The sequence below is a fragment of the Camarhynchus parvulus genome, unplaced genomic scaffold (assembly GCF_901933205.1).
Source record: "Camarhynchus parvulus unplaced genomic scaffold, STF_HiC, whole genome shotgun sequence".
Taxonomy (NCBI): Eukaryota; Metazoa; Chordata; class Aves; order Passeriformes; family Thraupidae; genus Camarhynchus; species Camarhynchus parvulus.
Window position 1 is genome coordinate 157179 of NW_022148391.1, and position 24191 is coordinate 181369.

The following is a 24191-nucleotide window of genomic DNA, read 5'->3' on the forward strand; positions in this document are numbered from 1 at the left end:
CAGGGAGTGTGGAAAGCAGGAGGAAAACACTGAAGTCACCCCAAAACCTAAAGGAATGTTCAGGGAGGAGGTCACTGATCCCACTCTGGCACTGGAGGGAAAATTTGGGATGGATCCTGTGCCCAGAAATTAAGAGGATCCTCCCCCAGAGCACTGGGAACTCACCAGGATGTTCCCATCCCTTGGAAAATCTGCACTGGGGTCTCTTTCCTCACCTCCATCCCACCTTTCCATTTCCATGAACTTGGGATGCTCCTTAAGTACCTCGATGCTGCTGGATGCTCATCAGCACCTCATTAAACCCACCAGCACTCCCACAGATGCAGGACAATCAAGGGCAGAGCCATAAATGAGCTTGTCAGGAGCTGACAAACCTGCCCCTGCTCGAAATGACCCCAGAGCCCTTTCCCTTCCCTGAAAATAAAGCATTTTTTTAGGAACTGCCGCACGGATAAGGTTCGGGAGCACCCCTCAGCCCCACTCCCGCCACCCAGGATGGTGGGAGCAGGGAGCACATGACACCGGTGTCCCCGTGTCACCTCGCGGAGCAGCTCCAGCCCCGGGCAGCCGCTCGGGTGGCGGCGGCAGGACCGGGATACGCTGTGCTGGCGTCACCGGCACCGCCGCCGGCCGCCCGGCTGCTCCAGCCACGCTAAATATAGCGGGACCGCGCTGGAATCGGGGGGTGAGGGGGTTTGGGGAGCAGAATTCCCCCGGGAGACAACGTACCCTGTTTGGAGGGTGGAATTCCAGCAGGAGAGGGGATTAGAGGGGCAGAATTCCCTCGGGAGAGCAGGTACTGAGGGGTTTATGCGGACAGAATTCCCTCAGAATCAGGTACTGGGGTTTAGGAGGATGGAATTCTCTCAGGAGAGGGGTTTTGAGGGGCAGAACTCCCTCGGGAGAGCAGGCACCAGGAGTTTAGAGGAGCAAAGCTCCGCTGGGAGCAAGTGCCAGGGGTTTAGGGGAGCAGAATTCCCCTCAGGGAAAGCAAGCAGGTACCAGGAGTTCAGGGGGGCAGAATTCCCTCAGGAGAGAGCAACTATCCCTAAATCAGGCAGGATGAGCCTCTTTCCTGAGAAGCAGCAGCCCTGTGAAGGGGAAGGGTAGCTCCCACACTGAAAATTCCCAAATTCAGGAGACACAAGCCCGAAGAGAGCATTTATTCCCAAGAGAAGATGAAGCCAACAGGGGACGAGCCGAGGTAATGCTCCGGTGACCCGCCCGGCTCCCGGCACACATCGGGGTCACTCCAGACCACCAGGAATTCCTGAACCCCAACACGAGTGAACCTCAGCATCCCACCAGGGATTTACAGGCAGGAATTGCCCAAGATTCCCCCCTTGGAGAAGCCCCTTCTCACAGCAGCCAGCAAGTGGAGCCCCTCAGGCCAGGCCCAGGGGCAGAGGGGCAGGGAATTTGGGGGTGTCCCTGGCTTTTTGGGGGGGGACCAGCACTTCCCAGCCAGCAGCACGGTGGGAGAAGGATGCTGTAGCCCTGGGATTTAGGAGCGATGGAGGCAGGATCCCATTCCAACATCCTCCAAGTGTCAGACTTCAGGAGCAGCCAGCTGCAAAGAGACCAGCAGGTGTTTTGGGAAGGGGCCAGGATTTTGGGGAACCCTCCCCCCCCAGCACCCACCACCCACAGGGGTTTGGGATCTCCTCCCCATTCCCAGAGCAGAGGGATGGATGCTCCGGGATGGTCCCTGGGGACAGGGGTGGGATGTTTTCCCAGGGAGGAGACAGTGATGGCAGCAGGATGGGCACTGTCATCCCAGGAGCCATCCCAATGCTGATTCCACCCCTTATCCAGGCTATTCCCTAGATCACCTCGCTGTAGCTGGGAGGCTGAGGCAGCTCCGCCGGTGGCACGGCCAGATCCACACGGGTGGCACTGGGGACGATCAGCATGGCCTGGGGAACACCGGGATTATGGGAGACACTGGGATCATGGGATGCAGCTTTTGGGACCCATCCCTGCCACCCCCCTCACCTTACCTCGTTGGAGCTGAGGCGGGTGGCCCGGCACCAGAAGTTGGCGGTGGCCACGGCGATGCAGAATTCCAGGATGGTGAAGATGAGCAGCACGATGGAAATCCCATTCCCTGCGAGCTCCAGGATGGGGAAAACCCCATCAATCCCCCCACTCCCAGCAGCACCCAGGAGGATGAATCCCACACAGTGGCTCCCCCTTCCCCTCCCTCTGCATGCCCAGCTCCAAGGTCTCGCTCCAAGCCCTCCATGCCGCCGTTTTTACGGCTCATGGATGCTTCCAGGGGGTGACTCATCTCCCGAGGTACCAGCTGAAAATAGGTCGTGCCGGCAGAGGAGAAACCACCACCTCAACAGGGATTTGGGAAAGGACACCACACCCCTGGAGGGCTGGAGAAAAGGCCCCAGGGGAATTCCCAGGGGCAGGAATTCCGCCAAGTGGGATTTTACCAGGACGAGATAGCTGTAGTAGTTGAAGCTGGAGCGGTAGAGCCCGTTGAGGTTGAGGTCCACGATGAAGGCCACGATTCCCAGGAGGGCGAAGATGGCACTGATGACGTTCATGGTCTGGCTGCCCTTCACCTGCGGGCACCCAGGGGCTTTGGGGGGGGGGTGGCAGACTCCCCTAAAACCCCAGAGGGACACCCCATCCACCCCATGGGATCATTCTCGGTGTGCTCCCGGGAAAACTCACCGCGCATTCCGTGGGGCTCTTCTCGGCGCCGATGGAGAGGCACCCGGAGATGATGAACTGCAGCAGGAGAGACAAGGCTCAGCTGGCACTGAGGGCACCCCAGGCACCCCAAACCTACCCAGAGGTGGCACTAACAGGGCACAGGGGACACAGTGACCCCCCTGCCCTTGTTTTCCAGGCTGCTGAAGCCTCGGGAGCCGCAGGTGCATCATTCCTGGTGGGCATCCCTTCCAACGGGTGTCCCACTTGCTAGCATCCCCCCCAGCAGGATTCCCTTCCCTGTGGGCATTGTTCCCTGGTGAGATTCCCTTCCTGGTGGGCATCCCACCCCCCCAGGCATTCTTTTCCCGGTGGGAATCCCTTCCCAGCCCCCGGCACGCACCGACACACCGCCCAGGAAAGGGATCTCTCCGATGACGAAGACAGAAGTGTAGACATTGGTGAGCGTGGTCAGGACGATCCCGAAGCCGATGTGCAGGAATCCCGTCATAATCTGGATGGTCTGGAAGACCGGGATGGGTGGGAATGGGGTCAACTCAACCCCCCTGCCCACAGAGCCACCCTGGGGATGCGGGATGCCTTAATCCCAGCGCCTCTCCAGAGACACAGCAACCCCCGAGGGAACAGCGGGAATCCCCTGGGAAGGGGCTGCGGGGGCATTTTCCAAGCGTTTCTCCCCCCGACCCCCCCAAACTCACCCCCATGACGCGGTTCTTGCCCTTGGGCAGGGTCTCCGCCGTGTACATGACGGCGCGGCTGCCCAGCCGGAGGCTCCCCATGCCCTGCATGAGGAGAGCGGGGGGCACCGGGACCCCCCGGAGCAGCCCCGGTCCCCACCGGGGCCGCCCCCGCCCCACCCCGTGACAGCCCGCGCCCATTGGCTGAGCACCGTGACGTCAGCGGCTGCGGCATCCCCCCCCGGGGCACCGCCCAGCCCACGGGGGACACGGGGGGACACGGGGGGATGGAGGGGACAGCCCCCCAAAACCCGGGAAGGGAGGGAAGTAGGGCTGCGTGGGGTGGGAAGATGCTCCGTGGGGTGGGAAGATGCTCCATTGCGGGGTCCCCTGGCTCTTCCCAGTGGGGCAATTCCCAGTGTTGCCCCCTCGTTCCGGGCAGGGCTCCAGGACACCGTGTTCCCCCCGCCGGGAGGAGCTGCTCATCCCAAGCCCTCACTCATGGGAGTTAAGGAAATCGGGGTGCCAGCCCTCCCCCGAAAGCTCCCCACTCCCCAAGCTGCGTGTCCCCCCCGCCTCATTCCCGCTCCTTCCAGCTCCATGTCGTGTTTACAGGAGCGCAGAAAGGGGGAAAAAAATAAAAAAGAAAATAAAAAAAATCAAAACCACCCCGCAGCGAATTCCTGGAAGAAAAATCCATCAAGGGCCATTAGGCTCCTGCGGCTCCTCCCCGCGGAGCGGGGGCACGGGCGGGGGCAGGGGCGGCACCAGGACGGAGCTGGGCACTGCCCAGGCGTGATTTCCTGATTTGCCCTGCATCTCCTTCCCCAGGAAGGGGTGGGCCTGAATGTCCTGGACTCCTGCTGCAGGAGGAGAGGAGTAGAGGGGGTCCCCCACACCTATCATTCCCTATTTTTAGGGCGTCCATCCCGTGGAGAAGGAGCCAAGAGCTCCAGGCGCAGGATTAAACCTGAAATCAGGGAATAATGAACACTCTGGGAATGAGAGGGACACACGATAGCACCCTGCACCCCCAAATTCATGGAGGGGACCCCTGTATCCCATCCTGATCCGGACAACACCACACCCCCCTGCCTGGAATCCCTCATGGACAGATCCCATCATGGGGGTCACAGGGAGGCTCAGAGCTGCGGATCCTGAGAGGAATCCGGGGCTCTGGGAGGGATCCCCATTTCCCTGGAGCAGGAACATTCCACAGGCAGGGAGAAGGGCCTGCTGCCACAGCCAGGAGCCCTGTGGCCAAGTGCAGGACATTCCCGTGCTGGATGCTGCGGGAAGAAGAGGAATTGGGGCTGGGGGTGTCACCCAGCTCAGGGCAGATGACAGAAAACCCGTGGGGCCGACAGGGTCCCCTCACTGCTGCCCTTCACCCTTCAGGGACACACAGTGTCCCCATTCCTCACCTGCAGGGCGGTGCCCAGCTCTGAGTGGTGCCACCATCCCTGTGCATGCAGACCCCAGGACAGTGGCCAGCACATGTGGCCACTGGTGACAGATTGGCATGGCGAGCACACACAGGGCTGTGACAGGGATTTGGGGACCCTCATGGTCCTTCTCCCCAGGGAGGGCAGCCAGGTCCCCCAAACAGCCCCTCACCCAGAGCATTCCATGCAGGGCTGGGGCTGCAAGGAACAGCACAAAGCACATTCCCCTGGGAGCCTCCATGGGGATAGGGAGGAAAAACAGAGAGCACCAGCCCCAGCAATGGCTGTAACAGCTGGGAGGAGAGTGCTGGCCACAGGGGAAGCTGGTTGGGACAGGCCTGTCCCTTGCACCCCCCTGGGGCTTGTTTCCAGAGTCTCCCAGGGATTTGATCCTGGACACTCTTCCCACTTTTCCCAGCAGGAAACATGGAAAGTCCGTGAGGAGAGCAAGCCCTGCTCAGCAGCAGCCAAAGCTCCCGTGTGTGATCCTCAGCATTCCCATCCTGAATCCAAAGCCAGCTACAGGGAAGAAAGGAACCCTCTTGTCGCAGTGAGATGGCCCCACAGAGTATCACCACACAATTTCAGAAGGCTTCAGCCCACACAGAGCAACACCTCACCACCTCAGAGGGCTGCAGGCGTCTGCCCTTCCTGCTCTCCAGCCCATCCTTTTATCCCCTCCTGTTGATGCCCTGTACCTGTGTGCCCTGTGCTCCCTTTGGTATTGCTCAGTGCCCCTGGGCACTCCCTGGCTCGTTGCTGTCACTGCTGCTCACAGCTGTGCCCACTGGGGATGGGGCTGGGCCCAGCCCCACTCCGAGTCACCACAAACTGTGTGCCTACAGCCCATCCCAGCCCGAACTCGGTGCTGTGGGGAAACGCCGATTTATTTAAAACAGAGCATCCTCAGGAGCATCTGAGCTGCCAGCAGGGGCCTCATCCTGCTTGTAGGAGCCCCCCGGAGGTGAGGGAACTCCAGCTCCCGTTGCCTCTGGAGGATCTTCTCCGACTCGGAGCGGCTCGGCCGCCCTGCAGCGCTGCGGGAGCTGCGGCTCGGGCTCCAGGGGCTCCGGGACGCTTCCTGCTGTGCTGCCCGCCGCTGGGAGCTCCTCACGGCAGCAGGCCGCGCTCCCAGCTTCACTTCCAGGCTCTTCTTGGCCACGTGCATCCTCAGGGCCGAGCGGGCCCCGCTGATATCCGCGGAGCAGGCGGAGCTGCAGGACCTGTCCGAGGCCTCCTCCGCGTCCGGGCTCTGGCAGCTCCCGCCGGGGCTCTCGGAGCCGGGCAGGCTCTCGGAGGAAGGCGATGACGCTTCCCCCTGCCCCAGCCGCTCCTGGGACCGCCTCACTGCCAGCGGCTGGGCTCTCAGCTTCACTTCCAGGCTCTTCCTGGCCACGTGCATCCTCAGGGACGAGCGGCTTCTCCTCATGCCCGCGGCTGTGAGGGAGCAGCGCGACCTGTCCATGGCGCCTTCTCCAGCCGGAGTCCGGGAAGGATGGAGGCTCTCAGAGGAGCAGGAGGAGGCGCAGCAGGGCAGGTGGCCTTGCTCCAGCAGCTGCTCCAGATCCTCCCACGACAGCTGCCACATCTCCGAGTCCCGCGGGAAGGACACCTCGGGCCACAGCGCCGTCACCAGGTCCTGCAGCTCCCGCGCCGCTGTCGCACAGGGGGTGCAGCAGGGCCCGCAGCCACAAGGGATGTACAGGGGGCTCTCCGGGGCAGCCGGGCCCTGGGGAGGGGGCTCCTCAGCCCGGGGGGCACCGGGAGCCCCCGGGGCCGCTCGGCAGCACCGCGACGCCCCGGCCCGGCTCCCGAGGCGCTTCCGCGCCTTCCAAATGCGGGTGGCCAGCAGGACGGCCGTACCGGCCACCAGCAGGACGAGCGAGGGGAGCAGGAAACTCATGGCTTCATCCGTGTCCCATCGTGGCCGCACTGGGAGCCAGGGGGTGGTGGCACATGTCCTGTAGAGACACCGTGCTGATGTCACAGTGCTGCGGGGGGGACACCTGTGTGACATCACAGCCCCGCCTCGCCCCAGCGCTCACCCCTTTTGTGACGTCACGGCCGCAGATCGCCCATCCCGAATCCAAACCCAGCGCTGTGCCAGCCGCTGGGAAGAATATGAAACCTAGCGCCATAAACCCAGCACACCAGCCCAGCACAAAGGCTGGGAGCACATCCAGGACACTTCCAGCACCTCCCTCGGGACCCTCGAGGGTGTCCCCCGCCGGTGACCCCCGGCCGGTACGGGGCTGGGAACGGGATGCGCCGCGTTTCCATCCGGAACTAATGTTCCCGCCGCGTTTCCCGGGCGGTCGGCGGGCGGGGCGTGTTTGAGACGGACCAATGGCGGCGCCCTTGCGGCACTTCCGGCGTGTCCCGGCGATGTGGCGATGGCGGCTCCCGGGGCCGCTCCGGGCTGGGGGAGGTCAGGGGGCCTTGGCCGCGCTCTGACGGGCCGCCCGTGCCTTGTAGGGGATTCAGATGGCCGGGGAGGCATTCCCGGGCGCCTGAGGCTGGCGGGGGGCTCGGGCGGGCTGTGGAAGGGCTGGCACCGGGGAGGTACCGAGGGCTTGGTGGCACTACCGGCTGGGCTATGGTGGCTTGAAAGCGGGAAGGAGAGGCCCCGCGGGGTCCCTCCTCCCCTCCCGGCCCTGCCCGAGACCCCCCGCTCTGTCCCGCAGGTCCTGGCGGCGTCGCGGTTCCCCGGGCGGGGCTGAAGAAGTGGACGCTGCCCCCGGATTACAGCGGTGAGGGGCATGGACGGCGGGAGATCTCCGCACAGGGGGGCGAGGGCACTCCCCGGTGTGTTCCCGGAGATGCCGGGATGCTGATCCTGCTGTTCCCCGGTAGGGATCACCATCCCCGAGAAGCCGAAGCTGAAGTTCATGGACAAGGTGCCGGCGGTGCCCAAGGTCCGGCGGGAGCCGCGGCGGCTCCGTGACATCCGCGGCCCGTCCCAGGTGGCCACCGACTTCACGGAGGGGCAGTACGGCATCCTGGTGAGCGGGAACAGGCACGGAACGGAGCGGTGGGATTGTTCCAGAGGCCGGGATTGCGTGTCCCTGAGCTGTCCCACCGTGTCCCCCCACAGGCTTTGGGCGGGGGGTACCTGCACTGGGGCCACTTCGAGATGATCCGCCTGACCATCGGGCGCAGCATCGATCCCAAATCCATGTTCGCCGTGTGGCGAGTGCCCGCCCCCTACAAGTCGGTGACGAGGAAAAGCCTGGGGCACCGGATGGGCGGCGGCAAGGGCCCCATCGACCGCTACGTGACGGCGGTGAAGAGCGGCAGGTTGGTGGTGGAGGTGGGCGGGCGCTGCGAGTTCGGGGAGGTGCGGCCCTTCCTCGACCGCGTGGCCCAGAAATTGCCCTTCCCGGCCGTGGCCGTCAGCCGGGAGAGCCTCCAGGAGATGCGGCGGGAGGAGGAGCAGAGGAGGCTGGACAACCAAAACCCCTGGACTTTCGAGCGTGTGGTGACCTCCAATATGTTGGGGATGAGGAAGTACCTGAGCCCCTACGACCTGCAGCTCAAGGGACGCTACTGGGGCAAGTTTTTCCTGAAGCACAGGGTGTGAGGAGCGGCTGGATGGGATGGGATTAATCCTTTTGGGATTAAACTTTTCCACAAGAGCCTGGAGTGGGTTTTGGAGCTGGGAACGCAGGGCTGGGGGATAAATGGATTGGGGTTTGAAGCATGGGGCTCTCTATCCTGAAGTGGATTTTAGGGCTGGGAGCATCTTGACGGATCCATGGATCAGGGTTTGGGGGATGAGGATCTTTATCCCAAGGTGGGGTTTGGAGCTGGAAACATGGAGCTGTTTGGGGGATCCATGGATCAGGGTTTGGGGGATGAGGCTCTCTATCCTGAAGTGGATTTTAGGGCTGGGAGCATCCTGAGGGATCCATGGATCAGGGTTTGAAACATGAGGCTCTCTATCCTGAAGTGGATTTTAGGGCTGGGAGCATCCTGAGGGATCCATGGATCAGGGTTTGAAACATGAGGCTCTCTATCCTGAAGTGGATTTTAGGGCTGGGAGCATCGTGAGGGACCCATGGATCAGGTCAGAGCCGGGAGGCAGAGTGTGGGTGAGCTCTTTATTGAGGAGGAAGGCTCCAGCATGGGTGGCTGCACATCCAAGAAGCTCCAAGCACAGGGAGAGGCTCCTCTGGCCGCCCCGGCAAGGCAGAGCCCTGTGTCGGCCCCTCCGGCCGCTCCGTGCCACCGAGGAGGGGCTGCTTGTCACAGCGGCCACCGACTGTCACCTGAGAGGAGGAGGAGGAGGAGGAGGGTGCTGGGAGGGCAGCAGGGAGCGCAGTGGGTGGGCTCCACTCCTCCAGGGACACGTGGGACGTCCTCGGGGCTCCAGGGATCAGGGCTGGGCCGGGGTCTCTCCCGTGGATCATCCGGGCAGGGGGGCAGGAGGGGGAAAGGCCACCTGTGACAGGGAGGAGGGTGAGGTGACACTCGGGAAGGGGACATGGCTGCCAGTGCTGTCGCCATCCCCATCCCTCCCCAGCGTGGCACTCAGGGTGAATCCAACCCTGGTGAGGCCTGAACCCACTCCCTGGGATTGGGGGGTGCCAGGGACCCCCCGTGCCACCCCCAGCCCTGTCCCTGTCACCTGGAGGGCAGCGGGTGGGGGGCTCAGGCGAAGATGCTCCCGATGCTGGATGCCAGGATGATGGCGAGGATGATGCAGCACAACATGATCATGATCTTCTTCTGCTCGGGGAGACAGGGAATGTGAGGCAGGGACACAGCTGGGGAGGGGACAGGGACAGGGAGTGGGCTGGGGAGGAGGACAGGGGATAAGGATGGGGCTGGGGAGGACAACAAGGATATGGGCTGGGGAGAGGGTAGAAAGGACAGAGATAGGGCAAGGGACAAGGACAGGGGCTGGGGAGGGTGCAGGGAAGGTGGCAGGGCAGGTGTGAGCTGGTGCTGTGTGGCACAGAGAGGTGACAGTGCCAGCGTGCCCCAGGACAGGTGACCGAACACCGTGACTTACCCAAAAACTTGGTGGGGGGGGACAGTGTGGACAGGGCCCGGGAGCTGGGGGTGTCCCCAGCCCCGCGCTTCTTCCTCGTGTCCTACAGCACCGGGAAACGGGGCCGGTCCAGCCCCCAGACGCCCGGGCACCGGGAGCCGAGCCGGAGCCAAGCCGGCGGCTTTGGGTGTTCCCGGAGCCAGCACGGAGAGGAGGCGCAGGGCGGGATCGGCGGGATTTTATTACAGCGGGAATTAAATATCCGTGATCAACACATCCTCCCGCAGGACATCAAAGCCAAGAGAGGGCGGGGACAGCTCCGTCTGTCACAGCACAGTGACAACAAACCACGCCGGTGCCACCAAACCCCGTGTCCCATCCCTATTCCCGCCCTCGTTCCACCGGGATGCCCGCGTGGGTGAGCGTCCGGCCCTCGGATTTGTGTCCTTGTCACCCCTCGCCGCGTTCCCACGGACGGAATCCTGTCCCCTTCCGTGGGGACATGAGGGGCAGGTCTCAGGGATCGGCAGGAGGGGCGGGAAAGGCGCTGGAGCCGGCGGCGGGAACTGGGACACGGAGGGCTGGGAGCAGCAGGTCCGGGAGGAGCAGGGAGAGGAGGGGTCCAGGATCAGAGCCGGGGAGGATCCCGCCGGGAGGTGACATCGCTGGGATGGTCGGGAGCGTCTGGAGGAGGGAAAGGGGAGCTGAAGGAAAGGGGACGGGGACTGCAGCAGGAAGGAGGGAGAGGGGATGGCGGGGAGGAGACAAAATCCAGAGCCTGGAGCAACATGCACCCCCAAAGAACACAGACCCTCAAGCACTGCAAACCCCCAGAAATGCAGACCCCAAACAGCACAAAGCCCTGAGCACCAGAGACTCCTGAACATCAGACGCCTGAGCACTGCAGACCCCCAAAAACACAGAGCCCTGAGCGCCAGAGACCCCAAACATTGCAGACCCTCCTAGAACACCCCAGCACTGCAGACCCGAGACCAAAGCCAGAAGGCAGCGCCCCCAGCCCCAAATCCCAAAGCACTGGAGCCCCCAAAGCAGGAGATGGCACTGGGATCCCCCAGGGCTCTGTGTCCCCGCAGTGGGGGTCCCCTGCCCCCCAACACTTACAGACCCCCGCCCCAGGGGCTATTTCACGTTCAGCCCCACCGAGAGTCCAATGATGAGGGCAACTGTCCCCAGCAAGAGCACGGCCACTGCCACCAAAGTCAGCAGCTTCTGGGGGAACAGGGGCGAGTTGGGGATGGTGGCACCTGTGGGGGGGGGGGACACGGGGGCACCGAGGTGCTGCAGAGCCGTGGGGATGGGACAGGAGGGGCTGAGCCCTCACCAGCTCATCACACCTGAGGGTGGGAGGGGGCTCAGGGGTGGCAGTGGGACAGAGAGGGACAGAGCTGCCCACCTCCCATAGAGTCCCTGGGGGCAGGTGGGAGTTGTTGGGGTCAGATGGGGGATAGGAGGGGTGGCTGAGGGGGACAGGAGGTGACTGAGGGAAATAAAGGGGTCTCAGGGCTGCTGGAGGATATGTGGATGTGGTGGGAATACTGGGATGTGGAGGCACAATGAGGGCCAGAGGGGACAACACTGGGGGTACCTCAGGGATGCTGGGGGGTGCCAAGGGGACATTGGGGGGTGCAGAGGGCACACTGGGGGCTATGGAGGGGACAAGGGGCTGTCGGTCTGTCTCACCCTCCTGGCCTCACTTTGGTACTTCACAGCCTTTTTGGTGTCAGCCACGGCCCGTTCCACGAATCCCACGGACTGGTCCATGTTGTTTTCTATGCGGTCGATCATGGCTCCCTACGGAGCACCCGGGGGACACAGAGAGAGGGGGGGACACTGAGAGCACCCCGGGGTGCTGGCACCCACCCACCTGGCACCGGATTGTCTCTGTGCTCTGCTCCACGTGCTCGGCTCTGCGTTATCCAGCAGCCCACCCTGGGGGAGAAGGGACAGGTGACGCGGTGGGGACACGGTGACACAGCCCCACAGCACGTGGCAGGCACACACACACAGGTACTCACCCATCCCCGGGGCACTCGGCGGCTCCTCGCGTGGCATGGGGGACAGAGAGGGGCTGACAGAGGGGACAGCGCCACCACAGGCTGGGGGACACTGCTGTGTCCCCTCCAGGCCACCAGGGGTTGATGGGTGGCTCCATGGGAACACGTGCAGTGGTCACCACCCCAGCCCATATTGCTCCATGCCTAGACCCCCGTGCCCAGGTCCCTGGGCCACTCCATGGTCCCGTGCAGGTCCCTGTGACCCCATGCTCAGGTCCCTGCTTGTCCCTGGTCACCCCATGCACAGGTCCCTGTGCATCCCCATACGTGTGTCCCTGCTCATCCCTGTGACCTTGTGCCTAAATCCCTCATGGCTCATGTCCATGTCCCCATACACAATGGGGTCATCTCTGTGTCCCCATTGCCAGGTTTCTGCTTGTCTCCATGCTCAGGTCCCTGTTCACACTGCCCACAGGTCCCTGCTCAGCTCTGTGTCCCCATACCCAGGTCTCTGCTTGTCCCTGTGACCCCATGGCCAGGTCTCTGCTTGTCCCCGTGTCCCCATGGCCGGGTTGCTGCATGTCCCTATGTCCCCGTGACCAGGTCCCTGCGTGTCCCCGTGTCCCCGTGGCCAGGTCCCTGCGTGTCCCCGTACCTGGTTCTCCACCAGCATGGCGATGTCCACGAACATGTCGTGGAGCTCCTTGATGCTGCTCTCCAGGCGCACGATGTCCTTGTGCCGCCCCTCGATCTCGCTCAGCGCCTGCTTCGAGATCTGCGAGTCCATGATCTGCGGGGACAGGGACACGTCAGCGGGGAGGCCTGGCCCTGGGACACACCCCCGTGTCCCCTGGTGCCCCCCCATGTCAGGGCTCACCCCTGAGGTGAAGATGGAGGGGTTCCCACTCTCCAGCATCTCCTCCAGCTCCTCGTCCGTCGTGTTCTTGCCGGCTGCGGGCACGTGGGGAGAGGTGAGAAGTCGGGGGTGGGGTCTGTATGGTCTAGCTCCTCCCACTTGACTAAACTTGGTCAAATGGGAGGGGCCTGTGTGAGTTGGCTCCTCCCATTTTTTGAGGAGGTGGGGTTTGACGCCAGGGTCACGCACTGATTTCCAGCTGGCGCTGGATCCGGCCCTTGCTCCGCTCCCGGAAATCCACCTGCGCCTCGTTGTACTTGGTCATGACATCCACGAACTTGCGGGACAGGACTGAGTGCTGGGGACAGGGACAGGGGCGTGAGGGTGGGGACAGGGACACCCAGGGCATGGTGTGACCCTGGGGCACTGGACCTGGTCCTGGGGATGGGGATATGGAACACCCTGGCATGGCCTATCCCCATGGACCACTCTCTCAGGGGACAGGAGCGAGGACAGAGGTGTGACACTGCCCAGGGGACAAGATGAGGGGCTGGGGTGGGAAGTCAGATCAGTGACACGCTGGGCATGGCATGTTCCTGGTCCCAGGATGGACAGGACAACATGCTGGGAGTGGGGACAGTGGCATGAACCCAGGGGACCCCAGATGTGGCATGTCCCAGCACAGGGCGACAGGACAGAGGGTTGGGGACAGGGCAGAGGGACACAACGGCTGGGATCACAGAGTGCTGTTGGGGACCCCTGGACATGCCACATCCCCAGCCCGTGGGGGACAGGGTGGGACCTGGGGACACTGGCTGGAGCTCACCTGGGACTTGCGTATCCGGAGGTCGGCGGAGGATCGTGCCTCGTCCTGCTCGATGTTCCTCTCCATGCCTGGAGAGAGACAGACCTCAGCCCACCAGGAACCTTTGCCACTGCCAGCCCCCGCGATCCCAGAGTGCCAGGGGCACAGGGACACCCGCGACACGGCGGTGGGGACAGGGCCACTCACTCTTCAGCTTGTTACGGACGCTGTTGGCCATTTTCTTGATCTCTGCCGTCAGCTGCTCCAGGTCATCTTTGGTCTCTGCGGGATCACGGGCGTGAGCCACCGTGGGAATGTCCCCAGGGAGGGTCCCCGTGACCAGGGGAGGCCGTGGGGACACTGTGACAGCACTCACTCTGCTCTGGGATGGGGGCTGAGAGGATGATGCTGTAGAGCTTCTTGGCTTCCTCCACATTCTCCGAGATCTTGTCGATGTTCTGCCGGGTCTCCTCAATCTGGGCACGCCCGGGAGGATTTTCGGGGGGTTAGGAGGCAGCCCTACACCCCCCAGCCCCGCGGCTCCCAGCCCTCCCTCACCTCTGAGAAGAACTCATCCATGAAGGCCGTGTTGTCCACGGCGATCTCCAGCTCCTCCTCATCGTCTACATCCTGCTTCTGTTGGGACATGGCGCTCAGGGAGGACCCCGTGCCCTGCCAGCGCCCCCAGACCCCCCCATGAGGGTGACAGGGACACAGGAGGAGCAGCCATGGGGATGTGGTGGCATAGGGGGGGACATCTGCAGCGGGGGAGAGCAGGGGGGCCGAGCCCAGCTCACATCTGGCCACACGGGGCTGGGAATTAAGGGATTGCTGGGAACGGGGACAGCGACGGGATGGGGACAGGACGGGGTTTATGTCCCAAACCGTGGCCCCATGGCAGGTCTGGGGCAGCTCTGGGGGGCACGAAGGTGGCTGCTGCCCCTCACCCTGGTGCCGTGCCCAGGCCCCCACCCATGTGCTCCCAAATCCAGCCTTTCCCAAAAGTCAACCTCAGCCCTTCTGCCTCCCCTCACCCCCTCAGCTCCACCAGCACCCCAGGGGTGTTGTTGGGGTGTCCTGGAGATGGGGACAGACCCCAGGCTGGGACCCCTCACCCCCCTCCTCCTGCTGCTGGAGTAAAAATAAAATTAATCCCTTCACTCCCCCCCGAGGGCTTTATCTGATGGCTCCATAATCCCGGTAAATCCCTGCCAAGCCTCCCTGCCATGCCTAGGGGCCCGGCCGGGTGCTGGGGGCCTGCTGGGACCCCCACGGTCCGCGGGGAGCAGGGGGAGCCCCCCAGGAGTGCCTGGGGGGAAGCGGGGCCCCAGGCGGAGCGGGAAAAGGGAGAAGGAAGCAGCGCTGGTGGCGGGAACACGGGGACGTGTGGGGTGCAGAGTGGGGAAGTGTGGGGTGCAGAGTGGGGTGTGGGCACCCCAAATCCACCGCTATCCCTACAGGATGGGCACCCCCCACAGGCCAGGGGGTGCACCCCATAGTGTGGGGGGACAGGACTCGGCTGGGGGGCTCACGTCACCCCAAAACAACCACCGTGACCCCCAAACCTCGCAGGGATGATCCCCCCAGCTGAGCCCCTCGTCGGAGGGAGGCTCAGGGTCCCCCACCTGCCGTGGGGTGACCCCCGTGACACCCCACGCACAGCAGGGTGGGCTCTCGGTGCCATCCCCCCGTGGTGTCCCCACCCACCATGGATTGGGGTGTCCCTGAGACCCCGGCCCACCATGGGATGGGGCCTGAGCTCCCCCCATCCCCGCGACACCCCCAGCACCGTGGCGTGGCATTTCGGTGACATCCACCCCGTGACGTCCCCATCCACCCCAGACTCGGTCCCCTCTCCCCGTGGTGTCCCTGCCCACCGTGGGGTGGGGTCTCGGGGACCCCCATCCCGGTTCCACCCTTTTCCTGAAGGGTCCCCTGAGGGTGTCCCCTGTCCCCTGCCCACGCCGGGGGTCCCTCACCGCCTTGAGCTGCTCCAGCCGGTCCTTCATGGTGCCCCCGGAGGCTGGGGGGCCGCGGCGGGGTCCCCGTCCTGGCCCAGCGCAGCGATGCGCGATGTCACCCTCGGTCCTCGCCGCTCGGCCGGGCCTCCTACATCCAGGCGAGGTGGCGGGTGGCCCTGTCCCCTGTGCCTGTCGCCGAGCCCGGGGCTGTCCCTGCGCTAATCCCCGTGACGGGCACAGGGAAGGCGCCGAGGGGAGGGACGAGCTGGAGCCGCCCCTTCACCTGGGACACGCGGGGGCACCGGGCCCGCTGCAGGCGGCGGCTGGGGGTGGCCCCCGGGCCCCCCCGGGAGGTGACAGAGGTGGGGTGGGGTGTGGGTTTGGAGGCCATGAGGAAGCTGGTCCCCCTCGGGGGTCACACGGTGAGGACGTGTCACCCCCTGCCACGTGTGGCTGCAGCGGGAGCGCGACTGGGGACACGGCTGGGGACAGGGAGCGCGGCTGGGGACAGGGAGCGCGGCTGGGGACACGGCTGTGGGTGTGGGTCACAGCTGGGGACATGGCTGGGTTCGGGGGACACGGCTCGGGGGGACGAGGCTGTGGATAGGGGCCACATCTGGGGACACAGCTGTGGATTCGGGACTCGGCTGGGGGACACGGCTGGGCGTGAGCAGGCACACGGGACGGCTTGAGGACGCGGCTGCCGTTAGGGGACACAACTGAGGGTCGTGACTGGGGACAGGGGTCCCGTGTCTCCCCCTGGCTGGGAGAGGCACGGCTGGGGACAGGGGGCACGGGTGGGGGACGTGGCTGTGGATGGGACACGGCCGGGGACAGGGCTGGGCGGGCACTGCTGGGGCTGTGGATGGGGTGGCATTGGGTCTGGGGATGACACTGGGGGGCACGGCTGCGGGGGGGACACACGGGTGTCGCCGCTGTGCGCGGGAGAAAATGGGACGCTGTCCCTTTAAGAAACACAAGCAAAGGGGCGTGGTCTATATTGGGCGTGGCCCGCGTTGGCCCCGCCCCACGCGCTCAGCGGGTGGGTGGGACGCGGGGCGGTGGTGGGGATGACGTCATGCGGCTGCGCCCGCGGCGGCGCATGCGCGGCGGGGCCCGGGGCCTGGTCGGGCGGCGCGGAGCCTGCGGGCGGGGGGCGCCGGCGCCGCCATGTTCCGGTACCCGGTGAGCGGGGAGGGGCCGGGGGGGGCCAGGGCGGGCGGGGCCCCGCGGGGTCTGCGGGAGAACCCTGCCGGGACGGCACCGGGGCGGTGTAACGGGGTGGGGGGGGTATAACGGGCTGGGGCGGGGGAAGTAAAATGAGTTGGGGAGGGCGGCCGCTGAGGGGGTCTCAGGGGCTGGGAGGGGGCTCCAGGGTGGCACAAGGAGTCTGGGGGACACTGGGCACCTGTAACGGGCTAGGGAAGCGTATAACGGGAGGGGTCACTCTCTAGGTGTGGAGGGTCACTGGGGAGATGTAATGGCTTGGGGGAGTCACTGCATAGGAATAATGGGTTGGGGGGATTCCCAGGGGCGGATAATGGGGCTGGAGGGGATATCGCTGTTTGGAGGGGTGTGTTGTATAGGTATAATGGGTTGGGAGGTCGTCAGGGAGGTCCGGTGGGGCTGACCCCGTTCCTGGCTGTCCCAGTCCCTGGAGGACTGCCCCCTGGACGAGGATGAAGATGCCTTCCAGGCCCTGGGGGAGGAGGATGAAGACATCGACCAGTTCAACGATGACACCTTCGGGGCCGGGGCCGTCGGTGAGACCCCGAGTGTCACCCCCAGAGCTCCCTGACCCCACAGGTGACCCCGGCCCACAGCCCTCACCCTGTGCCCCCTCGCAGATGATGACTGGCAGGAGGCCCACGAGCGGCTGGCGGAGCTGGAGGACAAGGCCGGCTCGAGCCGGGAGCCGGACGGTCCCGTTAGCAACGACGGGGACGTCCTGGGCGACCCCGAGGACGCGCTGGCCGAGCGGCTGACGCGCCTCGTCATCGACAGCGAGCTGGAGGACCCGGCCATCATGCAGGCCGTGCACACCAGAGATCCCCCGCAGGTGGGAGTGGGCTGGGGGACCCGGGGGGATGTGGGCATGGATCCTGTGGCACTGTCCTGACTCTCGCTGTGCTCTGCAGCAGCCTGGAGGGCTGAATTCCAGCATCTGGGACAGTTCAGCCGTGCTGCGGCGTATCCGGGGGCCGCTCCTCACTCAGGTAGGGGGCTGGGGGCAGGGGGCTCTTCCCTGCTGATCCCAAATGCCTGTGGCAGCTGGCTGGGTGGGATAGACTGGTCCTGGGATAGTGGAGTGTCCTGCTTCCCTCAGCTGTGCCTGTGGCTTGTGGAGGACCCTCATAGCTGTCACCTTCTGTGCCCCCCTCGGACCCTGGAGGGCTGGGATGATGGAGTTCTGCTGTTCTGGGATGCCCGGTGATATCTGAGGGATTTCAGGGCTCCCAGCAGGATTTGGGAATGTTGATGCCTGGAGGCAGAGGATTTTTGTGTTGTTGTGGTTTCATTAAGAGTCAGGCTTTGAAGTGCTGCGTGTCCAACCCTCTGCTGGCTCTGCCAGGCTGGGAGGTGACCCAGAATTCCCGCCCCACGCCCTGTTATCCCAAACGGGACGCTCTCGGCAGTCTGGGTGCTCTGGGAATGCCCAGCCTCACGTGGAGATCCCAGGGAGGTGGACAGCTGGCAGGAGGAAGGGGGGACACTGACCTTCCTCTGTGTCGCAGCCTGTGGCTCCAGGGGGGGTGTCCCTCCCGTTGTCCTGCAGGAGATGCCCTCGGTGTCCGTGCTGGATTATGCCCTGCCCCAGAGGCCTCCGCAGGCTCGGGATGAGGAGCGGGATCCCTCGGAGCGGGCGCTGCCCCGGCGCTCCTCCTCCCCCATCATCGGGAGCCCCCCGGTCCGGGCCATTCCCATCGGCACCCCCCCCAAACAGGCCGCCATCCCAAACTTCAACCAGCAGGTATGTCCTTGCTTCCCAGCTTCCCACTGCTCCCAAGGGTGCAAGCTGCTTCCCAAGGGGAGTCACTGTGCCACTTGTCTCCTCCCAGATCCTGTGTCCCAAGCCTGTCCACATCCGAGCTACCATGCAGCAGCGTTATCCCGCTCCCTATGGAGAGAGGATGTCCCCCAACCAGCTCTGCAATGTTCCGGTATCCAGCTTTCCCTCCCCCATCTTTTTGGGGATTGATGACCGGCTCCCCCAAAACCTCCCTGTGTTCCTGTGGCTCCTCCCCACCCCATGGAGCTTGGCCTTCCTGGGGTTTGTCCCATCTGCCAGTTGTGGTCTGTGACTGGGGTCCCTTTTCCCAACTCTTTCCCCAGAATTCCTCCCTCCTGGGCCACCCGTTCCCCCACAGCGTCTCTCCCGTCCTCACACACCTGCAGAGAGCCCAGCTGCTTGGAGGAGCCCAGGTAAAGCTCCTTCCTGTGCTTGATCCCTCCTTTCTCTCTGTGTGGCTCCTGCACCTGGCACTCCACGGCTCTTGCTGGCCATCCCAGATCCTTTTCCCGCCTGGCTGACTCCAGGTGTCCTCTCTGCCCGCGCAGGCTGGCCGAATGTCCCCCAGCCAGTTTGCCCGTGTGTCCGGGCTGGTGGGGAGCCCGCTGCCCTCGGTGAATCCCAAGCTGCTCCAGGGCAGAGTTGGGCAGATGATGTCCCCGGCCGGAGGGTTCCGTGCCTTTTTCGGGGCTCCCCCCGCCCCGCCCCCCTCACAGCTGCCGCACCCTCCGGGCCCCGGATCCCACCTGCAGAACCTGAGGTGGGTGCTGTCCCTGTCCCAGCGTCCCAGCCGCTCCCTGCGTCCCTCCCTGACCGTTCCCGCCCTCCCCAGGCCGCAGCCCCAGATGTTCCGGCCGGACACGACCCACCTGCACCCGCAGCACCGCCGGCTCCTGCACCAGCGGCAGCAGCAGAACCGCAAGTGAGTGCGGGCACGGGGCCGGGGCCGTGCGGCGCGGGGACGTGTCCTGCTTCCGGGGTCACCTGTCCCCCCTCTCTGTCCCTTCCTGTAGCTCCGGTGTGCTCACGCGTGCCCTTCTTCTCCTGCCAGCCAGCACCGGAGCCTCAACGGCTCCGGGGGGGACCGAGGGGGCCACCGGAGCAGCCATCAGGAGCAGATCCGTAAGGATCCCTACGCCAACCTCATGCTGCAGCGGGAAAAGGACTGGGTGTCCAAGATCCAGATGATGCAGCTGCAGAGCACTGATCCCTACCTGGATGATTATTATTATCAGGTACTCGGAGCAGCACCTTCCCCCAGGCCATTGGAGATTGGGTGGGAAGGGGATGTCAATCCAGGGAGAAGGGCAGTGGGTTGTTTTCCTCCCTGGAAGAGGAAGGCAGAGGGACAGGGTGGGATCAGCATCCCTGGGAAGAGCTGACTCCTTCTTGGGTGAGATTTCCAGGAGTGAGGAGATGTTGGGTTACGCTGGTTTCATAGGTCTGGGATAAGAGGGGAGCAGCTCCTCTCCATTGGAAGTGTGACAGAGCCAGGATAAAAACCCTGGAATGAGACAAGGGTCATGCTAAATGGAAAACTCAAGAGAGATCCTTGTCAGGGAAAGGCTGACTTTGATCTGACTGGGGATGGTGGTGGTGAACCCTGTGGGAATCCAAGCAGTGCAGTGGAGAAGGTGGATAGGGAGGGATTGCTCCTGCTTTTTTCCAGTTCGGGAATAGGGAATGTCAGACAGTGCTGGGAAAAGCCAGACTTGGAGCAGATGGAGCAAGGTGGACTGTTTGAGGATCCCCAGAGAGAGGGGCAAATGTCTGGGATGGACATTGGGAGGCTGAATGGGGTGGGAGAGCTATGGCTGCTCTCCTGAGCTGGCAGAGTTTTTTTGGGATCTGTGGATGAGCTGGTCCCAGCAGAGAAGAGGAACTGGTGCAGGATGTGAGTCAGCAAAGCTCTGCTGTTGCAAAACGAGGTGGATGGGGTGGGGAGGTCCTGGCATGGTGCCAGTGGAGCAAGGCAGGCTAACTGGGATGTGCTGGGAAGGACTGGGAACCCCGCAAGGAGAATGGATTTGCCATTGTCCTGAGAAGGAGCCTCGGCCCCTGTCATCCTGAGGGATGGGAGAGGAGGATGGACTCAGCTGTGGCTTAAATGATGACGTTGAGAAGAGGATGGATGTGAGGGCAGGGAGATTGCCAATGGCTTTTTGGGAGAAGGCACTCAAAATTTCCTCTCCCTGCCTCAGAATTACTTCCAGAAGCTGGAAAAGTTGGCAGCAGCCGAGGAAGTGCACGGTGACGGTCCCAAGAAGGAGCGCACTAAACTCATCACCCCTCAGGTGGCCAAGCTGGAGCACACCTACAAGCCAGGTAAAGCCCTCCAGCAGCCCCAGGGCTCCTTTTATCCAGGGATTGAGGGGACTCATCCCTCGGCTTCCCTGCTCCCTCCTTCCTGCAGTGCAGTTTGAGGGCTCGCTGGGGAAGCTCACCGTCTCCAGTGTCAACAACCCCCGGAAGATGATCGACGCCGTGGTGACATCCCGCAGTGAGGATGATGTGAGTTCCTCCTGGCCTTCCTCCCTTCCAACAGCCCTGTGGCTGCTTCCCACGGCCCTGATTCCCTCTTCCCTCCCCGGCAGGAGACGAAGGAGAAGCAGGTTCGGGATAAGAGGCGACAGACGCTCGTCACCATTGAGAAGGTGAGTTTAAGGGGGATTGTTCCGACCCTCAGAGGTCCATGGTGGGATAAAAAGTGGGCCAGCCCCACCCATTCCATGGTTTCCTGAGTGATCCATGCTTCCTGCAGACATACAGCCTCCTCCTGGATGTGGAGGACTACGGGCGCCGCTACCTCCTGAGCCTGGAAGGGGAGCGGCCAGCCCTGATGGGAGAGAGGAAGCAGAAGATCTGTGACATGTATGACAATCTGAGAGGGAAGGCACCTGGGCAGGACAGGTGAGCAGGATTTGGGAGCTCCAGCACTCTGGGGCCGCTGAAACCAGTTTTCTATGGATCTGTTTGGCTCTTGCAGGGGGCTGAAGTAACCTTTTTTAGCCATTTTACCCTTACTGTGGTTACAAAGTTATGACTTCCATCCCCTCCCTCAGGCAGAGTTGAGGATCAGGGATGTCATTCCTGTATAGTTTTTCCCACCTCAGGGATGTTTTTTCAGGCATGGGTGTGTTCCATCTGGTTCTGGGGTAGATCCAGCCGTGGGATAACCCTGGGATGTTCCCAGGTGAGGGTTGACACCTTTCTCCCTCCCTGCTCAGGCCGAGCGATGACCACTTCATGCAGATCATGTGCATCCGCAAAGGAAAGCGCCTGGTGGCCCGGATCCTGCCCTTCCTGTCTCCGGAGCAAGCGGCCGACGTGCTCATGGCCACGGCCAGGAACCTGCCCTTCCTCATCAAGAAGGATGCTCAGGATGAGGTGAGCTTCCAGAGGCTGGGAGGGCTCCGTGTGTCTCCAGGGTGGCAGTTCCTGCCTTTCCTAGCAGGGTGCTGGAGGTTTGGAGAGAGAAGCTGTTTGCAATTCCAACCAGGCGCAGGGAAAGCTGAGGAGCTCCCAACTGTGTTCCTTTCTCCACAGGTGCTTCCCTGCCTCTTGAGGCCCTTTTCCCACGTCCTCTACCACCTTCCCTTGGGAACAGTCACCAGCCTTGTGCAGCAGCTCACGAACCTACCTCAGAGCGCCGCCGCTCCCACCAACCTGCACCTCACTGCTGTGCTCCAAAACAAGGTGCTCCTCATTCCCACCCCTTCCCAGCCTTGGGAATTGCTCCAGCAGCTTCTCAGCACTGGGGTGTTCCCCTCGCTAATTAACGAGGGTGTCTGGCACATTAATTAACGGTCTGGGGTGGCCCCGGGCTCTGCTTCAGCCTGGCAGCAGCTTCTGGATCTGTCCCGCTGCGCTCCATGCTCCAGTCCTGGAATTTGGGGTGGGAATGTTGCTCCAGTAAATCCCTCCTGGGCTGGGAGTGGTCTGTGGTCTTTTCTTCCTCCTCCTCCTCCTGCAAAGGCAGGCAGGGATCTTCCTGCTCCTGCCAGCATTCCAGGAGGACTGGGAAGCATTGGGGATTCTCCAGTTCCCTCAAGGAATGCTTGGAGGTGACGGATCCCCTCCCTGTCCCCACAGTTTGGTCTGTCCCTGCTGTACCTGGTCCTGAGCCGAGGGGAGGAATTGCAGAGCTCGGACACGAACACAGAGCTGATGCAGGACAACCAATGGTAACTCTCTGTCCTGGACTGGGATGCTCCTGCCTGGGATTCCCAGCCCCTTGGGGTGCAAAAGGCAGCCTCCAGGCTCCTGGAACCCCCACACCTCTCACTGCTCCCTCCTCCCTCCTGTTTTCCCGGCAGGACGGAGCTGATGCTGATGGCGACCCGGGAGCTGCTGCGGATCCCTCAGGGAGCCTTGGCAAAGCCCGTGTCCATCCCCTCCAACCTGATCTCCCTCTTCTCCCGCTACGTTGACCAGCAGAAGCTGAACCTGCTGGAGACGAAATTGCAGTGAGTGCCAGCCCTCTTTTCCCATGGGAATGTGGCCCTGTGCCACCAGGGGCCTGGGAGAAGGGGGAAACTAGAGTTGGGGGTGCGGCTGGAGAAGGATTGGAGTGAGGAGAAGGGAATTTTGCTGCCTCCCTCTGATCCCGCCACTGATGTTCCCTGGTTCCAGCTTAGTGCAGGGGATCCGGTAGATCTCCGTGGCTCCTCACCACCACTGGAATGTTCCAGAGGAAGGAAGGAAGGAAGGAAGGAAGGAAGGAAGGAAGGAAGGAAGGAAGGAAGGAAGGAAGGAAGGAAGGAAGGAAGGATGGATGGAGGACACACGGTTCACCCCACACCTCCCCCGATGCCCGGCCTGGCACATGGGGCACATCTGCCCCCCAATCCCTGGATCAGCAGGAAGAGGGGGATGTTTGGCTGCTCCCCCCTCTCCCACAAAGTGCTGCCTTTCCCTGCTGCTCCCAATTTCCCCACAGCTCCCTCTGCACCCCCAGAAACTGCTGCTTCCCCCAAACACACACACACACACACACACACACACACTACTGAGGATCCCGGGGAGCGGGCAGCCCCTCGCTCCACATCCATGGCCAGGGGTCCTCTGCTCATTCCCTGCTCCTTCTCCAGCCCTTCCCACAAGCACTGAGCTCCACTTCCTGCCCTTCCCCACACTTCACACACTTGTTTCGCACACTCGCCTCGTCTTCCCAAAATTCGGCTCCTTCCCTCCCCCCGGGATCAGCCCAGCAGCTCCGGGGTGGGGGGCACAGCCGGGTCTCTGTCCCCTCCGGCTCAGATCCGGGTGGCTTCAGCTGTGCTGCTCCTCGGGAAGGTGGTGGTGGTGGTTGGGGGATAAATGTACTTTTTTTTTTTTTTAAAAAGAAAAAAAAAAAAACCAAGAGATTTGCACATGTAGGGATTTTACACCCCGGAATTCCTCCTGGCATTAACCAGCCCCTTCCTTTGCTCCCAGCCCTTTCCCTGTCCTTTTTTTTGACAGATCAAGTGGAAAGTTCATTTATTATTTTTATTTTATTTTATTGCTTTTTTCCCTGCTTTTTTGTTTTGGTTTTTTTTCTTTTCTTTTTTTTTTTTTTTTTTTGCTTTTTTCCCCTCTTTTTTGCTTCTTTTCTTAATTTCATTTCCTTGCAGTAATTTTTTTTTTGTTTGTTTTTTTTCCTTCCCCGTCCCTCCTGGTTTTCGGTTCTGGTTAATGAGAATAAAGTTTCTAAATTTACATTTTTATAGGGTATTGTAAATAAAGATGAATTGTATACG

At 62.8% G+C, this 24191-nt stretch overlaps 5 protein-coding genes across 9 annotated transcripts; 2 read left to right on the plus strand and 3 right to left on the minus strand.

Moving 5' to 3' along the window:
* Window positions 1–1150: 1150 nt before the first annotated feature.
* On the minus strand, window positions 1151–3544 carry LOC115916696 (membrane-spanning 4-domains subfamily A member 12-like). The gene is made up of 7 exons (XM_030970423.1): window positions 3387–3544; window positions 3071–3190; window positions 2689–2745; window positions 2445–2576; window positions 2001–2114; window positions 1833–1916; window positions 1151–1570 (listed from the first exon to the last, which is right to left on the minus strand). The coding sequence occupies exons 1-7, from the start codon at window positions 3474–3476 to the stop codon at window positions 1550–1552; spliced, it is 618 nt and encodes a 205-aa protein (XP_030826283.1). The 5' UTR covers window positions 3477–3544; the 3' UTR covers window positions 1151–1549.
* A 2152-nt stretch (window positions 3545–5696) lies between these two features.
* LOC115916683 lies at window positions 5697–7435 on the minus strand. The gene is made up of 2 exons (XM_030970401.1): window positions 6856–7435; window positions 5697–6771 (listed from the first exon to the last, which is right to left on the minus strand). Exon 2 carries the CDS (start codon window positions 6711–6713, stop codon window positions 5697–5699), a length of 1017 nt encoding a protein of 338 aa, XP_030826261.1. The 5' UTR covers window positions 6714–6771; window positions 6856–7435.
* Window positions 7157–8445, plus strand: MRPL16 (mitochondrial ribosomal protein L16). The gene is made up of 4 exons (XM_030970422.1): window positions 7157–7238; window positions 7495–7560; window positions 7664–7812; window positions 7905–8445. Exons 1-4 carry the CDS (start codon window positions 7157–7159, stop codon window positions 8388–8390), a joined length of 783 nt encoding a protein of 260 aa, XP_030826282.1. The 3' UTR covers window positions 8391–8445.
* A 457-nt stretch (window positions 8446–8902) lies between these two features.
* Window positions 8903–15748, minus strand: STX3 (syntaxin 3). Of its 2 annotated transcripts, none has more exons than XM_030970436.1 (11): window positions 15459–15748; window positions 14038–14115; window positions 13856–13955; window positions 13687–13761; window positions 13501–13568; window positions 12924–13032; window positions 12696–12769; window positions 12474–12608; window positions 11505–11615; window positions 9438–9538; window positions 8903–9251 (listed from the first exon to the last, which is right to left on the minus strand). In XM_030970436.1, exons 1-10 carry the CDS (start codon window positions 15486–15488, stop codon window positions 9461–9463), a joined length of 858 nt encoding a protein of 285 aa, XP_030826296.1. In that variant the 5' UTR covers window positions 15489–15748; the 3' UTR covers window positions 8903–9251; window positions 9438–9460. The 2 variants fall into 2 exon arrangements, with proteins under 2 accessions (XP_030826296.1, XP_030826295.1); XM_030970435.1 differs by lacking the exons at window positions 8903–9251; window positions 9438–9538 and adding exons at window positions 10351–10487; window positions 10926–11033.
* A 6-nt stretch (window positions 15749–15754) lies between these two features.
* PATL1 (PAT1 homolog 1, processing body mRNA decay factor) lies at window positions 15755–23759 on the plus strand. 4 transcript variants are annotated; one of them, XM_030970431.1, is made up of 19 exons: window positions 15755–15862; window positions 17092–17203; window positions 17288–17499; window positions 17582–17656; window positions 18217–18411; window positions 18500–18601; window positions 18774–18863; window positions 18999–19210; window positions 19283–19372; window positions 19502–19685; window positions 20652–20775; window positions 20864–20961; window positions 21045–21104; window positions 21212–21360; window positions 21678–21837; window positions 21997–22146; window positions 22543–22634; window positions 22767–22916; window positions 23083–23759. In XM_030970431.1, exons 1-19 carry the CDS (start codon window positions 15830–15832, stop codon window positions 23102–23104), a joined length of 2310 nt encoding a protein of 769 aa, XP_030826291.1. In that variant the 5' UTR covers window positions 15755–15829; the 3' UTR covers window positions 23105–23759. The 4 variants fall into 4 exon arrangements, with proteins under 4 accessions (XP_030826291.1, XP_030826290.1, XP_030826293.1 ...); XM_030970430.1 differs by having other exon boundaries at window positions 15756–15862; window positions 17579–17656; XM_030970433.1 differs by lacking the exon at window positions 15755–15862 and adding an exon at window positions 16561–16625 and having other exon boundaries at window positions 17579–17656.
* The last annotated feature ends 432 nt before the right edge of the window (window positions 23760–24191 follow it).

What these genes read in the sequence shown, in the direction of transcription:
- LOC115916696 (XM_030970423.1), bottom strand. Translation starts at nt 3,476, where the DNA reads ATGCAGGGCATGGGGAGCCTCCGGCTGGGCAGCCGCGCCGTCATGTAC. An exon ending in AGAGCCCCACGGAATGCGCG is followed by an intron (nt 2,577 to 2,688) that starts GTGAGTTTTCCC and finishes GGGTGCCCGCAG; the next exon opens with GTGAAGGGCAGCCAGACCAT. An exon ending in AGCCTCCCAGCTACAGCGAG is followed by an intron (nt 1,571 to 1,832) that starts GTGATCTAGGGA and finishes GTCTCTTTGCAG; the next exon opens with CTGGCTGCTCCTGAAGTCTG.
- LOC115916683 (XM_030970401.1), bottom strand. Translation starts at nt 6,713, where the DNA reads ATGAGTTTCCTGCTCCCCTCGCTCGTCCTGCTGGTGGCCGGTACGGCC.
- MRPL16 (XM_030970422.1), top strand. Translation starts at nt 7,157, where the DNA reads ATGGCGGCGCCCTTGCGGCACTTCCGGCGTGTCCCGGCGATGTGGCGA. An exon ending in GCCGCTCCGGGCTGGGGGAG is followed by an intron (nt 7,239 to 7,494) that starts GTCAGGGGGCCT and finishes TCTGTCCCGCAG; the next exon opens with GTCCTGGCGGCGTCGCGGTT. An exon ending in GCTGCCCCCGGATTACAGCG is followed by an intron (nt 7,561 to 7,663) that starts GTGAGGGGCATG and finishes GTTCCCCGGTAG; the next exon opens with GGATCACCATCCCCGAGAAG.
- STX3 (XM_030970435.1), bottom strand. Translation starts at nt 15,488, where the DNA reads ATGAAGGACCGGCTGGAGCAGCTCAAGGCG. An exon ending in AGCCCCCATCCCAGAGCAGA is followed by an intron (nt 13,762 to 13,855) that starts GTGAGTGCTGTC and finishes GTGATCCCGCAG; the next exon opens with AGACCAAAGATGACCTGGAG. An exon ending in CCAGCGCCAGCTGGAAATCA is followed by an intron (nt 12,770 to 12,923) that starts GTGCGTGACCCT and finishes ACGTGCCCGCAG; the next exon opens with CCGGCAAGAACACGACGGAC.
- PATL1 (XM_030970430.1), top strand. Translation starts at nt 15,830, where the DNA reads ATGAGGAAGCTGGTCCCCCTCGGGGGTCACACG. An exon ending in TCCCCCTCGGGGGTCACACG is followed by an intron (nt 15,863 to 17,091) that starts GTGAGGACGTGT and finishes TGGCTGTCCCAG; the next exon opens with TCCCTGGAGGACTGCCCCCT. An exon ending in AAGGCACCTGGGCAGGACAG is followed by an intron (nt 21,361 to 21,677) that starts GTGAGCAGGATT and finishes CTCCCTGCTCAG; the next exon opens with GCCGAGCGATGACCACTTCA.